Raw genomic sequence first — 14,865 nt, 5'->3', positions numbered from 1 at the left:
AAAAAACCTAAACAAGCTAAAGGGATTTCAATTTGACACAAATAAGCTAAAACAAATTCTGTTTCAGCAATCAATCAAATGGCATTTCTATGTAGTTCGAACCAAATAGGTTCGAACTCACCTTTCACATAATTCGAACCAAATAGGTTCGAATTACAGCTATACGTCAAGCCTAAATAAATCAAACCAAATTGGTTCGAACCATAACTTAATAATTCGAACCTAATAGGTTCGAATTACATTGAGCATATTTCGAACCATAGCGGTTCGAATCAGTGAGGATGAGAGCTCTATATATATGGTTTGAACGTGAGTTACTATCATTAGAGGTGGTTTACATGGCTAGTGAGGAGAGTTTCGCAGTGTTGGTTCACCACAGAGGAACCATTAAGAAGAAATCTCGTTCTAGTGTGAAGTTCACTGATAAGGATCCTCTCTGCATTATCGTAACGCCTACGACAAGGTATGAGGACCTTGTTAGCTCTGTACTGCAGAAACTCGGGCTGGAAGGTGTGAAACGGGTTAAGAAGTTTTTTTTATCAATTTCCAATCACGGTGCTCCAGAATACCGTAACGTACGATTGTTTCACGATCGGGAGTGATGAGGACTTGCATGTCATGTTTCATTGTCGCCGGCAGTTTCCAGAGGTTAGGACACCAGAACTGTTGGCAAAGTTGGTTGACGCGGTGTCCAACTCGGGGGGTTCGAACCGGAATACCACCACTTTAGCCACGGTAGCCGGTTCTAGCTCCAGGCCTGCCGTTGCATCTTTCTCCGTCCCTGCGTACGAGCCACCCATCCAACCTGTCGCCTCCCCTTCGTTCGCTGTTGACCTCATCGGCAGTGTAGGCGACGAGGTCGGTGAAGGTGGGTATCTGCCGACATCTTTACAGTGTGCTGCACCGGCTGGGGTTGGAGATGGATTCTTGGATGATCCAGAGGACGATGACGTCGAGCCGGATATGATTGCTGATGACAGTGGGGATGATGTTGGAGCAAGTGAGCCTGCTGGGGTGGTCGGTGGTTCTAGCTCCAGCACGCAGCAGTACCCTCCGCATTTTTCCTCTTTGGACTTGGATGCCATGAGGCAGGAGGGGGTTGCTGGGCAGCCGGCTGGATTTGGCGCTAGAGATGCTGAAGGGTATGCAGGTCTGACAGAGTTTCAGGTTGGTCAGCAATTTCCGGATAAAGAACAGGCCCTGTTAAGTGTCAAGACTTACAGCATACGGCGAGGGGTACAGTACAAGGTGGTGGAGTCCGACTATCGCCGGTATGTGGGCAAGTGTTCTGAGTTCGGCAATGGGTGCACATGGTTGATTCGGCTCAGTCTCCGACAGCGCAAGGGGATTTGGGAGGTCAAACGTTACAACGGACCGCATACTTGTCTCGCCACCTCGATCTCCAGCGACCACAGGAGTTTGGATTACCATGTGATATCGGCATTCGTTATGCCAATGGTTAGGGCTGATGCATCCGTCAGCATCAAGGTGCTCCTAAATGCCACCGCCGCACACTTTGGGTTTAGGCCGACTTACAGGAGGGTCTGGTTGGCGAAGCAGAAGGCTGTTTTCCTCATCTATGGTGACTGGGATGAGTCGTACAACGAGCTCCCAAGGTGGGTGTTAGGAGTCCGATTGACGATGCCTGGTACTGTTGCTGTGCTGAGGACGAGCCCTGTTCGTGTCGGTGGACAGGTGGACGAGTCTCGAGCTTATTTTCACAGACTATTCTGGACCTTTCCCCATGCATCGAGGCATTCCGTCATTGCAAGCCCCTAGTTAGTATTGACGGAACCCATCTGTATGGCAAGTATGGGGGAACGTTGCTTGTCGCGATTGCACAGGACGGGAACTCCAACATACTCCCCGTCGTGTTCGCGTTAGTCGAGGGTGAGAATGCTGAGTCGTGGTCTTTCTTTCTCTCCCACCTGCGTGAGCATGTGACACTGCAGCCGAGTCTGCTGGTTATCTCGGACAGGCATAACGGCATCAAAGCCGCCCTTGAGGCTCCTGACGGAGGCTGGTTACCTCCATCTGCATACCGGGCATTCTGCATTCGACATGTTGCGGCAAATTTTGCCCTCACCTTCAAGGGCAAAGACGCAAGGAGGCTACTCGTGAATGCGGCGTACGCTAAGACCGAGGTTGAGTTTCAGTACTGGTTTGATATTCTTAGGTCCGAAGACCCGGCGATGTGTGACTGGGCTAACCGGATTGAGTATTCCTTGTGGACCCAACATTGTGATGAGGGGCGTAGATTCGGACACATGACGACGAATATATCCGAGTGTGTGAACTCGATCCTCAAGGGCGTCAGAAACCTTCCTGTGTGCTCCCTAGTGAAGGCAACATACGGAAGGTTGGCCGAGTTATTTGTTCGCAAAGGGAGGGAGGCTGAGGTGCAGATGGGAACCGGACAACAATTTAGTCAGCACTTGGTGAAGTGTATAGAGGCCAACTTGAAGACGGCTAGGTGCTTCACGGTTACCGTGTACGACAGGGATAACTCCGAGTTCACCGTCGCAGAGACAACTCTGACTGGTTCTTTCTCACTGGGTACCTACAGAGTCTCGCTTGCATCTCGCACATGTGACTGCGGATACTTCCAGGCACTTCATTTCCCGTGTCCCCACGCACTGGCATGCTGTGCCTACTCACGGCTTACATGGGAGCCTTATGTCCACCAGGTGTATCGTCTTAGTTCGGTCTTCAGTGTCTATCAGATGGGTTTTACACCTCCCATTCCGGAGGGTTTCTGGCCACCATATGACGGGCCGACTGTCATCCCTGACCCCAATAAGAGGCGTGCGAGAGAGGGTCGTCCCAGGTCCACTCGGATACGGACCAATATGGACGAGGCTGATCCGAACCGGCCAAAGAGATGTGGGATTTGTCGGCAGCCCGGCCATACACGTCGGAGTTGCCCACAACTCGGAGGCGCAGAGCACACACGGGGACATGATTAGCTGTATTTGCGGCTTTGGTTCTTTTGTTATTTCAATTTAGCTTTTAGATTCCGCAATTATCGGTTTTCTTACTTGTGGTTGGTGACGCATAAAATTTGTTAACGTCACTGCGATGTACCTTGAATGGATTTTTACTTAATGAATATGTTCTGCCACCGCAGTTTTAAACGAAATATTTTTCTAAGGCACACCGGCAAAAAAAAATGTAGGACTCTTATTAAGAGATGATGCGGAAACTATGTTCGTAACTTAAGTTCCTTCCTGTGACGAATTCATAGTAATTCGAACCATCCTATTTCGAATTACTTGGTAAAGTTATGCTCATTGTAATTCGAACCTATTAGGTTCGAATTATTAAATTATGGTTCGAACCAATTTAGTTCGATTTATTTAGGTTTGGTGTATAGCTGTAATTCGAACCTATTTGGTTCGAATTATGTAGAAGGTGAGTTCGAACCTATTTGGTTCGAACTATATAGAAATGCCACTTGGTGGATTGCTGAAACAGAATTTGCTTTGGCTTATTTGTGTCAAATTGATCTCCCTTTGACTTGTTTAGGTTTTTTACCCTAAAAAAAATAGAATCTTCTTAAAATATTACCTCCTAAAACTAAATATAGAGAAATAGATATTTTAAGAATGTTGAATTTTTCTTTATGAAAGACAACTATTAATAGAAAATTAATTTAAAATCTTTTATTAATAATATATTTAGGTACAAAATTTTAAATTGTCAGAATTTAATTAAAAATTTGATAAAATTATATAAATTTATAAAATAATTAAATAAGAAATATTATAGGACTAACATATGATTTTTATTAAGAATAAAATATTATTTTAATTCTTAATATTTAGGCTAAATCGATCTTAATTTCATTCCTAATGTTTGAAACGTTTTATTTTTATCCCAAATATTTTATTTCACCCTATTTTAGACCTCTAATCAAAATTTAAATTTTTTTCTTCTTAAAATATTCTTTTTTTTCATTTGATTTTCTTCTAGATAGCGACTATGTAATTATAGTGGTCATAAGTTGTTGTAGTAATTTGAGAACGAAAGTGACATAATAAGAGAAAAAAATAATAGAAAAAAAAATATATTTTTAAAGGAAAATTTTTAATTTTGACCAGATAACTAAAATATGATGAAATAAAATATTTTAGATAAAAATAAAATATTTTTAATATTAAAGACGAAATTATAATTTAGCCAAAACGTTAAAGACTAACGCAATAGTTTACTCTTTTATTAAGAGTAGCTAATATTTTTAGTCAATAATTTATTTTTATACTATTGAAATTAGAACTAGAATTTAAAATTTAATATTTAAATTTAGAATATTGACCCAGTATTAACAAGAAATAATAAAATATGTTGGTAACTTGGTATTGCTCTAATTAAACCAATGAATAATTACAAAAGATGTTCCCCATAAGAGTGAATGTGAGTGACCTAGTAACCAAAAGTACAAATACTTCTTAACAACTGTATGTGTATTATTAAATATTCATGGTGAGTATTGCTTGAGTAGGATAATAAAAATTTATTATATAGATACAAATTGATTCTTATATATAACATCAAATCTTGTGAAGTCAGTTAATTAATATGTATTTAAACGAAGTACTATTTTATCGCTTCAAATCTAAAGTCAGTGACATTTATTTTATATTTTAATATTCTTTTTTATATAGTTTTATATTTTTAAGTAATATATCACTTGTACTTAATTATCTCAAAAAAATTATATCAATACTGCTGTTTAATTAATTTCTTTTATTATGCGTGCGACCTAGTATTTTTTTTTTTTTTTTTTTTGGTTATTGAAAATCTTAACCAGCACCTTAAAAAGACAACCACTTTTGATAGCAAAACATACACTTTAATTTCTTTGATTTGGGTTTGGTTTCTTATCAAATTGAAGCAAGATGGGATGGGGAAACTGTTAATCATAGAGTTGTTTCTATGATCACGTGGAAAAGACACAGAGATTAATTGTTAACCAGATTTATGTTCTCGGATAGATCATGGTTCATAACCAATTAAAAAAATAAATAAATAAAGAGGACTTATAGAAGAAAAAAAAATTGCTATATAATATAGCATGTGAGATCTGCAATTTTGAAATGTAGCTATCAAATGCATGTGCAGTCTCTTGGAATAATAATAATAATAATAAGTTAGCAATGGCATCATGGCTATTGGCTAGCTCGCCCACCCATTTTGCTTCTTTGCTGTAAGGCACAAACAATAATATGAGAGAAGGCCCTTAATTATTACTTATTATGTATAGTAGTCTCATATTTTGATTCAGCCATATAAAGATTAAAATGTTGAAAAAAGGCAACCTAAATAAAAAGCAGGAAGCAGCTAAATTAGAAAAATAGAAGGGGGGCACAAACTGAATCATAAATGTATATATAGGTCTGGCATCCGTCAACAACAAAACTATTAATGCTTCTCATGAACTGACATATAAATCTGCTTTATAGTAATAGTAACATTAATTTTTAGCTATATATCATGGCAAAATTTGTAAGTGTACTGTTATTATAAAAATATACCAGTGTTATACTAGTATTTCAATAATTTTTAATTATTGATCTTAATTATAAAAAATATATATAATATATATAATTAAAATCAACGGTTAAAAATCACTAAAACATCAGTACGTTTAAAAACTTTCCCATATCATAATAGAACATGTCTGCAAATTATTTTTTTCAGATATAAATTTGGTATTTTACCAGAAAATGGTGCATTTTTGTGTTTTAGAAGTGTGTGGTGCGTCCAAAAATTGCACACAGCTATTTCTGATTTAATTTTTTTAAAAAATAAAAAATAAAAATTTCACCCACCAATTTTTTATTGTAATTTAAAAAAAAAAATGAAAAAAATTCACCCATCAGTTTCTAATTTTATAATTTGTTTCCATATTTTGGTAAAATTCCAAAAAACTCAATAGTTTGAAATTTCACAAAAAAGTCCCCCATATGTAACAAATAATTTCCCAACAAGTCACTGTTATTAACGTGTATGCATGTTGATCGCTCTCTATATTTTACAAATAAAAACAATAGTTTAGAAGGTGAATATGCATCTTAATTAATTAGTGGTATTTTATTTTACAAGTTCACTATGGAGCCAATAACAAATAGATAATTTCAGGGAGTAAACAAATAAATTCAATTGAATTAACAAATTTTACAAGTTTAAAGAATTTACCCGAGTTTATCCAAATCCACATTATTTAATGAATTAACTATTTTAGTTATCTAAAGTCTAAACTGAAATAGAATTTGAAAGTTGCACACTAGTGAATCAACTAAACGGACATGCAAATCACATTGTAACCATAACATCGTTTTTACTTTTTACCTTAAATATCATACACAATTGAGAATTATGTGTAACAATCAAGTGTAACAATCAACTAATAACATGTTCGTCCAAGTAACAAAGAGAGAGAGAGAGAGAGAGAGAGAGAGAGAGAGAGAGAGAGAGAGAGAGAGAGAGAGAGAGAGAGAGAGAGAGAGAGTACAGAAGCAAAATAGGAAGTTCCGAAGTTGAATACAAAATCAAAATAGTAAATGAAAATTGGATAAAAAAAAATGACAAAATTCCCCTTTATTATAATGTAATCATGTATATTCAACATACATACTCACAAGATTGACCTATGCCTCCTGTATTTCACATAAATCATTTTAATTTTGATGACCAACTAGTGTTACATGAGTGCCATGTTGCATGACATCAACATAACCAAATTAGTACCAATCCTTCTGTGTCATGTTGTGACACTTAAACATATTTGCATCTTACTGGAATTTCTTTAGTGTTTCAAGAGCAAACAAAAGTTATTGTTCTATTCCATTCATATTCTGACACAATAACCGTATTGGGACGAGAGATATGTTAGTTAAAAAAAGGTACACATTTTTAAAAGATTAAATTATTCTGTTAATTCTTATAATTTTATCAAATTTATAATTACATCATTATTATTCTAAAATTATTTAATTTAACAGAATATACCGAACTTATTCCTTAGTGGTGAAATATAGACTAAAAGTTTAAAATGCTTTTGTAACATTTACGGTTAAAAACAATCTAATTACAAATTTAAAATTAATATAGAAATTAAATTAAAAAATTTTAAAATGTAAAAACTTAATTACAAATTTAAAAAAATTATAGAATCTAATAGAGTATTTTAACTTTTAAAATTAATCATGTAATGACTTTTATGATAGTTTTTGTGAAGTTAATCTAGATAAAAAAAACTCGTATTACTATTGCGTTGCAACATGAAAGAAATAGAACAAAAACTCTTCTTTTCTCTTAGAGCACTTAAGAAATTTTTGGATTAAAATCCTCTAGTGAAAAATTTAATAAAGTAGTAAAGTAAAGAATTAATCACTCTTATATTAAGATAGTAGAACACACATTTTATAAAAATTACAAATTTAATAGTGATTAATTTCTCACTTATCACTTTATCAATTTTCTCACTTTAGAATATCTAAAATCAATTCTTTGTACGCCAGTAATGCTGTTGAAGGGAAAACCATTTGATGGACTAATTTGACAATTTCTTGAACTAAAATGACAATCAATCATACAAGAATTAAATTGAGCATATACCCTAGAAGATCTGTTAAACAGAGAAAAATTTATTGAAATTTACACCATAAAAATAACAAGCCTTCAAGTCAATGATTTGTATAATTAATTCTCAATATTGGGTCATTAAGCCGGTCTCCCTCCAAAACTGTTAATCACAGAAAGAATAGCAAGAAGGGTAACACTACCAAGTACCAACCATAACAAAGCTTTATCCCACTAAAATGGTAACACTACCAATCCATGCAATTTCTTATGGAGCTTTATCAAATGGCTGTGTGTCATTGTAACAAATATCCCATACATCTTCCATTGAATCCTTGGCAGCTGAACCAACACAATTGGGGTTTGAAAACAAAGATAACAAGACTCTTCTTCTAATACACTCCTTCAAGTTTCAATATATTAAAGTAAATCAGCACTGAATAACATTAAATATCTCTAGAACATAGAGTAAACTTCAACAAGAGAATTGCATAACAGTTCTAATGTAGTATAAAATACAAAATAGTATCCAGCTTTTAAAAATAATTGTTTATTGTAAAGTTCCATTCTTCACCTCAGCCAATCATCGGAACATTTTTAAGAAAAAATTATTAGTTCAATTATCATGCAATGATGATGGTATTAATATTAGGAGCATTATCAGTGACAGGAATATTATCAATTATATTTCCCTAGAGAATTTGAATTCTGGTAACCCATATTTCTATTATTTGCTAACGAATTTGCACTCCCAAATCTATACCATAATTCACAGACCAATGACCACTTGCCTTTAAACCACATGATAGAGAGCAAGCTTGTTATTGTATATGGGAAGATAGAAAAAAGCCATGATATATAATAAAATAATTGATCAATTTCTTTTTTCCTTCGAACCTCAATGGATGGTCATTTAGGTGGATAGAAATTATGAACTAAGCATATGCTGACATTAGAGACAACTGAAAATATTACCAAGTCATTATATGACAAGAAACAAGTCATGCATAGGTTTCCATATTATCCTCTTGTTACCCTTCACTAAGGTTTAGTTCATAATTTGAGCATAAGAGGCCTAGGAGATGACTTCAATCTCATAATGTGAAACTTCTAAGCTTACCTTTGGTTCATCTAAGTCAAAGGAAAACCAGCAATACACGTAGTTAGGTCTGCTAGGAGCAATATATCCATTCGAATTCAAATTATCCCTCTTGCTAATTAACTCCCTATGCCTTGCATTTTTCGACCCCGTCTACTAATTTAACAACCAACAAATAAATATTCAACAGAAGATGAATCACCTCAGTAAAGACAGACTAGATAGTAAATTACAACTATGCATAAGTTGCAAATTATTTTACATTGGAATTTGGAACAACTAACATGGATGATAAGTTTGATCATGGAAATGGCCCTGACATTGATCACAAACAATTTTTTTATACCATTCTTAAAAAATGGCGGAAGTCTTTGATCATTGATCTGGCAACTTAACTTGGCCTATCATTTTAAAGCTAGCTATTTACTCACTTGGCTGAAACTTGTACTTGTATTGATCAGATCATATCTCATGTATTTATCACATGACAAGTTATCAGATCAATACTTGGTTACTGGTTAATGGACCCATATAGCAATAATCCATTATAGCTTACATGGGTGACTAAGGAAGATGGCTTAAACTGTAGCAAGAATATTCTTTGGCATCCAATAATCATAATAATAACAAAGGAACCCTCATTTTTATGTTTTGATATGTTTCAAAAGATTTAGGTGCAACATCGAGTGATTTATTTTGCACTCCTAATCCCCTCCAGCACCAAGTGCACTTTATAAAATTTTGAGATTAATGCTTCTATGGAAGACTTTACAGAACTCAGATACTTTCTCCTCAATCAACATGTAATGTATTCAGATTTAAAACAACCATGATAAGACGTGGAATGTAAATCTATTGGAAGATTTAATTGAAAGAAAAAATAAAGGATAGGTATTAACAGAGGAAAAAAAGTAAAAGTGTACCGGTTCATGCCCTCGCAATTTGAAATGACCACGAAGTAGTTCCCGCATGAAATGACAATCACCGCTTAAATGACCAGCTCGTATCTGTTTCAACGGAATGTTGAGAAACGCTGGACAGGAAAGTTATAAGATATAAAAACCTATTCAATTTAATATTTGGTGGGAAAACACTTCAGGATAGGCACCTCACTACAAGCTTGGTGAGCACAATTATTCCAACGTAAATTGACAGCACGACAGTCATCATATGCATGAATTAGCTCATGAATTATCAACTGGTTGACCTCATCTTGAAATGTCACATGGTTGCTGCACACAAATATCTGCAATCAAAGGCACTCCAATAGAGGATTAAATGAATGTTAGGTCATTGCAAATCTTGCCACATAACCAAAAAGAAGCAACAACAACAACAAAGCCTTGTCCCACTAGGTGGAGTCGGCTACATGGATCAAATGACGCCATTGAGCTCTATCATATATCATGTCTACAGAGAGACCGTTTACATGTAGATCTCATTTGACCACCTCATGGATGGTCTTCCTAGGTCTTTCTTTGCCTTTCACCCTTTGTCCATCTTCTATCTCATCCACCCTCCTGACTGGGTGCTCTGTTGGTTTTCTTCTTACATGTCTAAACCACTTGAGACGCGATTCTACTATCTTCTCACATAACCAAAAAGAAGAATTGACCACAAATAGTTTATGCACTAGTATTGCTGTATTGGCACCTTATTTTCTTTGCAAACAAGACAATTTCATTTGACTTAAATAGTTTATACAGAACAGGTATTGGATCTTGATATAGTTTTGGAAGCCATGGCCACCTTATTAATTTGGAAAGCGCCTTTGACAAATATACAAATCATTTCCCTCTCAGAAAAAAAAAAATATTAAAGCATTGCAAAAGCACTCCAAAATTAATAGTTAAGATCTGCAACCAAACAGTGATCCCAATCCTATAGTAGATTCAACACGATTACCATTTAAAGCAGCCAAAAATCAGCCACCGATATAAAATACACGACGAAATACAAAATACGCATTGAAAATGAGTTAAACAACACATGTCCAGAAAAACAAAATATCTGATTTGATATAGCATTTTTGAATTTGAATAAAGAGACCTAAAGAGAAAAATAAAATGTAAATGCCTAAAAGGAAATAGGTACCCCGTGACCAGGAGCAAAATAAGCCATGCCTTTCCTCCCTTGGCAAACAACAGCTCTGAAGAAATTGTCCTTCACAGTACAGCCAGCTTCTGCCATGCGTTGCCTCAAGAACTTCACCTTTGGAACTGCCAGACAACAATGAAAGGAAGAATCAAAATCAGCAGAGCAAACACTGAAAAACGCCCAAACCAATTCAAAAGTAATCTGAATTGTGGGATTAATTAGTGAAAAGAATACGTTGGAGACTCTTTTGAATCATAGCTTGAACTTTGTCGACTGCTTTGACTCCCAAAGAACCACCAGGGGAAGAAGAATCCTGTGCCATTGGTTCGGTTCGGTTCACAAATGCTAATGAGAAGCGTAGGAAGGGGGTTAGTTAGGGTTTGAGAAAACTTTAGTTAGTAGAGGACCACACTCTGAAGATGATGGAGCGGAGCAAGGTTCTGAAAACTAAACCGGTCGTCGAACCACTCTAGCTATTGGTTTATTGATTCATTGGTTCAATCGATTCGACTGTAATTCAATCGAAAAAATCGTTTTATAATAAAATAATAAATAAAATATAAATAAACACACTAAAACATAATTATAGTCTAATATAAACTTTAAAGTATCATCCAAATTAAAAATACTACATAAACTACAATGTTATGATCTCACTCAAATACAAACTCAAAAATTAAATAACAAAAATAACCAACCAAACATAAATGCCAACATCCAAAGTTCCCAGCAAAATTACCAACAACCTTGAGAGAAACCAATAATAACAACAAAATTCAACCCACAGCAAGGTTCACAAATTAACTAAAAACATATAATAACTATTTGCTCGCTAACTGGATATTTAATATTGTAGATTTAGTAACAACGATGGTCTAAAACCATAATAAAATCTATACCATTAGATTATCTTGATATATAATCCAATTAATTGAATTAACAATGCAAGATCTTGCTCATAATAATCTGCATTTTAAAAGGGGAACTCCTTTTCCTGCTTAGAGTTGACCCTTCTTACACCACATTTTTTTTCTTCCCATATTAACGATTATTTCTATTTCTAACATATGAATCTGTTGTAATATAACATACATTCAAAATATGGAGACATGTTTTCCAATGGAACCAAAAGAAAAGAGAAAAAGGAAAAATATTGAAGACATACCAAACAGCTTAGAAGTCATGGCAAAAAGAAGAAAATATGCAGTTACAGCTAAAGCTGAGAGGCTAAACTCAACTGTCCACTGATGTGAATGCTAAATTTCAAGATTAAGCCACATTTCCTTGAAGAAGACCTTCTCTAATTTAATTAATAACCCACAGCAAGGTTCACAGCAACCCATAGCAAAATTCAACCCATAGCAATAACTATAATCCAATCTAATTACAATATCATAGCAACCCCAGGCAAAGTTCACAGATTAATTAACAATTATTCAACCAATAATAACAGCAAAATTCACAGATTAATTAACAATTATTCAACCCATAACAAGTTCATAATTATTCAACAATTATTATTCAACAATTATTGTTTTAAAAAATAAAACCTAGAAGCTAGAAGCACAAAATAGAGGGGGAACTGGACCTGTGGAACCGAGCTAACACCGGCGATGGTGGAACAGAGGTGCTCGACGGAGGCAGGAACCGCGACGATAGAATAGATGGTGCTTCCAGAGCTGAAACGACTGTAATCTTCAAAGCTCCAACTTGCGACGGAGACGAGAGTGGTTCAGCGGCTGGACGAAAGTGACGGAGACAGCTCGCCGGTGTTGACAGGAAGGAAGAGTGCGAGGGTGAAGGGAGGGAGATAGCTGCGCCGTTGTGTGTGTTGCTACGGTTCCTGGGTTGGGAGGGCAGGGTAATCGCGTAATGCACAATGGGGGAATGGAGGGTTTAGTACATAGTTGTAAGAACCGAAACCGGTGATCAAACCGATCAGGTTACTGGTTTACTGGTTTATTGATTCAACCAATAAATTACTGGTTGAACCAATAAAACCGGTTTCACATAAATAAAAAATATAATAGCAAAGGTATAAAACAAAAGCTATTACAAAATACAAATTCACATCAATTGTTCAATGTTGGGAGCATAACCTATTTCAAACAGTTCAATTCAAAGGGTTCCTGTTAAGCAAGACAAAAGCAATCATATATGCATTCACTAAAATCTGTTTTGGACATAAAACCAGTTTTGCCGGCATGTTTTCAAGCCTAAATTTGCCGAATGATTTAAATTATGAGCAAGATTGGTACCTAACTAAGACATACAACCATGAGAAATTGATGAATGAAATAACTCACAAGTAAAATAGTTGCATTCAACTTGAAAATAACCATTCAATTCAACACACATTTAAAAGCAACACCATAATAGTTCAACAGCAAATAATTCGACAAAAAGACTCAGAGTCACTACACTAAACAGATGCACAATGGCATAATAGTTCAACAGCACATAATTCAACAAAAATTGCTAGAAAATCCAGCAATCTATCTTCTAAAGCAAACAGGCATAATGGCATATAAAAAATTAATAAAAAATCCAGCAATCACTACACTAAACAGATGCACAATAAAAAATTCAACAAATTCAGTAATTTCATAATCAAGAATCAATAAATTCATAATCAAGAATCAACAAATTCAACCAATTATAATTAAACATTTAACATAAACAGAACATAATAACTACAAAAACAGAGATAATGGCATAATGCGAGGAGACCACCAACGGACCAACCTGTCCGACAGATGAGGCAGTGGACAGAGAGGACGCGACGCCGCCGCCGACGGAGCAAGGAGCTGCGATGAAGAAGACGACCTGCGAGGCTGCGAGCCAAAGCGCGACGTGCAAGGAGGTCGTCGGAGCCGCACCGTGTCTGGAGGGACGAAGATGACGAGACGGCCGGCGGGGTTGGAGCCTGGAGGGGTTGCTGGCTTGCTGCCTTACTGGGCAATGGGTGCCGTTGGGTATTAGTGTTAGGGGGAATGGGTCAATGGGGATGGGGATGCGGATGGGGATATGGTTGGTAGGTAGGGGTGGCAAAACGGGTCAAGCCCGTCGGGCCGATCCGCTAAACCCGCTAAAAAGGGCGGGTCGAGCTAGGATTTGGAGCCCGCCAAATTAAAAAAACCCACCAAACCCGCACCGCCAAATTAAAAAAACCCACCAAACCCGCACCGCCAAATTGGCGGGTTTTGGCGGGGCGGGGCGGGCCGGTCCACCGGGCCGAAGATTTTTATTTTTCTTTTTTTTTATTAAATAAAAAGTGTGATTACTATTATAAAATTAATAATTATAGAATTTTTAAACACTTTTTTTCATTTTTGTTTTTATTCTTCTTTTAGTTATTAACTTTATTTATTTTATTTTACAATTTTGTATATATGCTCAAATTATGTAACTTATTTTTAAAAATAAAGATGATTCTATTGACAAATATTATTTTAAACAATTTTATTGAAGTTAAAAATTAAAAAAATAGTAAAAAAATTATATTATAATTTGACTATTTTTTATTTGTATTTGATTTTTTAATTATTATTTTTTAGTTAATTTTAATGAATTTTATTTTTTAAAAAAAAGAAGCGGGCTAGCCCGCCAACCCGCCAATCCGCCATAAAGCGGGGCGGGCTAGCATTTTGAACCCATTTTAGTTGGCGGGGCGGGCCGATCCGCCCCATTTATAGGGCAGGCCTAGGCGGGGCGGCGCGGGTTAGGGCGGGCCGGCCCGCTTTGCCACCCGTATTGGTAGGTTCGAGTGTTTTGTGTGTTTATTATTTTATTTTTTTATAAAACCCAAATCAACGTCGCTTTGGCTAAGGGAGAAAAAAAAAAGAGAGCTTCGAACCAGATGGGTTATTCAAAACCGCCGATTCGCCGGTTTTTCACAAAATTGGACGGTTCAATCCGGTTCTATCCAGTTCTGTTCTTTATCCGGTCAGATTATTCAATCGGACTGGCCAAGTGACTGGTTCATCGGTTTTTCGGTTAAACCAGCCGGCCCGGTCCGGGTCGTTTCTTATAACTATGGTTTAGTGCATCCAAACGATTGTGTTTTGCACTTTTGCTAAATTCTC

The 14,865-nt window shown here is 36.0% G+C and overlaps 3 protein-coding genes across 5 annotated transcripts; 2 read left to right on the top strand and 1 right to left on the bottom strand.

Annotated features, from left to right (window-relative positions):
- The first annotated feature begins 338 nt into the window (after window positions 1–338).
- Window positions 339–1,463, top strand: LOC107615231 (uncharacterized). The gene is made up of 3 exons (XM_088498866.1): window positions 339–521; window positions 565–1,236; window positions 1,329–1,463. Exons 1-3 carry the CDS (start codon window positions 339–341, stop codon window positions 1,461–1,463), a joined length of 990 nt encoding a protein of 329 aa, XP_088354992.1.
- Window positions 1,464–1,641: 178 nt separating this feature from the next.
- On the top strand, window positions 1,642–2,966 carry LOC107615232 (uncharacterized). Its single transcript, XM_016317330.1, has 2 exons — window positions 1,642–1,695; window positions 1,845–2,966. The coding sequence occupies exons 1-2, from the start codon at window positions 1,642–1,644 to the stop codon at window positions 2,964–2,966; spliced, it is 1,176 nt and encodes a 391-aa protein (XP_016172816.1).
- Window positions 2,967–7,617: 4,651 nt separating this feature from the next.
- Window positions 7,618–13,845, bottom strand: LOC107618383 (mitochondrial inner membrane protease ATP23). 3 transcript variants are annotated; one of them, XM_016320429.3, is made up of 7 exons: window positions 13,526–13,845; window positions 12,369–12,623; window positions 11,015–11,290; window positions 10,778–10,902; window positions 9,792–9,929; window positions 9,607–9,690; window positions 7,618–7,987 (listed from the first exon to the last, which is right to left on the bottom strand). In XM_016320429.3, exons 3-7 carry the CDS (start codon window positions 11,100–11,102, stop codon window positions 7,853–7,855), a joined length of 570 nt encoding a protein of 189 aa, XP_016175915.1. In that variant the 5' UTR covers window positions 11,103–11,290; window positions 12,369–12,623; window positions 13,526–13,845; the 3' UTR covers window positions 7,618–7,852. The 3 variants fall into 3 exon arrangements, with proteins under 3 accessions (XP_016175915.1, XP_016175917.1, XP_088356541.1); XM_016320431.3 differs by having other exon boundaries at window positions 7,618–7,926; window positions 13,526–13,733; XM_088500415.1 differs by lacking the exon at window positions 12,369–12,623 and having other exon boundaries at window positions 13,526–13,733.
- Between the last annotated feature and the right edge of the window lie 1,020 nt (window positions 13,846–14,865).

This window comes from Arachis ipaensis, chromosome B9, assembly GCF_059453495.1.
Source record: "Arachis ipaensis isolate K30076 ecotype BB chromosome B9, ASM5945349v1, whole genome shotgun sequence".
Classification (NCBI taxonomy): Eukaryota; Viridiplantae; Streptophyta; class Magnoliopsida; order Fabales; family Fabaceae; genus Arachis; species Arachis ipaensis.
Note: the sequence above shows the minus strand (reverse complement) of the source record. Positions and strands in the feature narration are given on the sequence as shown.

Bases quoted from the DNA above. Each gene is read 5' to 3' on its own strand.
- LOC107615231 (XM_088498866.1), top strand. From the start codon at position 339: ATGGCTAGTGAGGAGAGTTTCGCAGTGTTGGTTCACCACAGAGGAACC. The intron at 522-564 runs GTTAAGAAGTTT...ACGGTGCTCCAG, and splicing joins GGCTGGAAGGTGTGAAACGG to AATACCGTAACGTACGATTG. The intron at 1,237-1,328 runs GTACAGTACAAG...GATTCGGCTCAG, and splicing joins CTTACAGCATACGGCGAGGG to TCTCCGACAGCGCAAGGGGA.
- LOC107615232 (XM_016317330.1), top strand. From the start codon at position 1,642: ATGCCTGGTACTGTTGCTGTGCTGAGGACGAGCCCTGTTCGTGTCGGT. The intron at 1,696-1,844 runs GTGGACGAGTCT...GCGATTGCACAG, and splicing joins CTGTTCGTGTCGGTGGACAG to GACGGGAACTCCAACATACT.
- LOC107618383 (XM_016320429.3), bottom strand. From the start codon at position 11,102: ATGGCACAGGATTCTTCTTCCCCTGGTGGTTCTTTGGGAGTCAAAGCA. The intron at 9,930-10,777 runs GTACCTATTTCC...CTTTGATTGCAG, and splicing joins ATTTTGCTCCTGGTCACGGG to ATATTTGTGTGCAGCAACCA. The intron at 7,988-9,606 runs GTACACTTTTAC...TGAAACTTGAAG, and splicing joins AATTGCGAGGGCATGAACCG to GAGTGTATTAGAAGAAGAGT.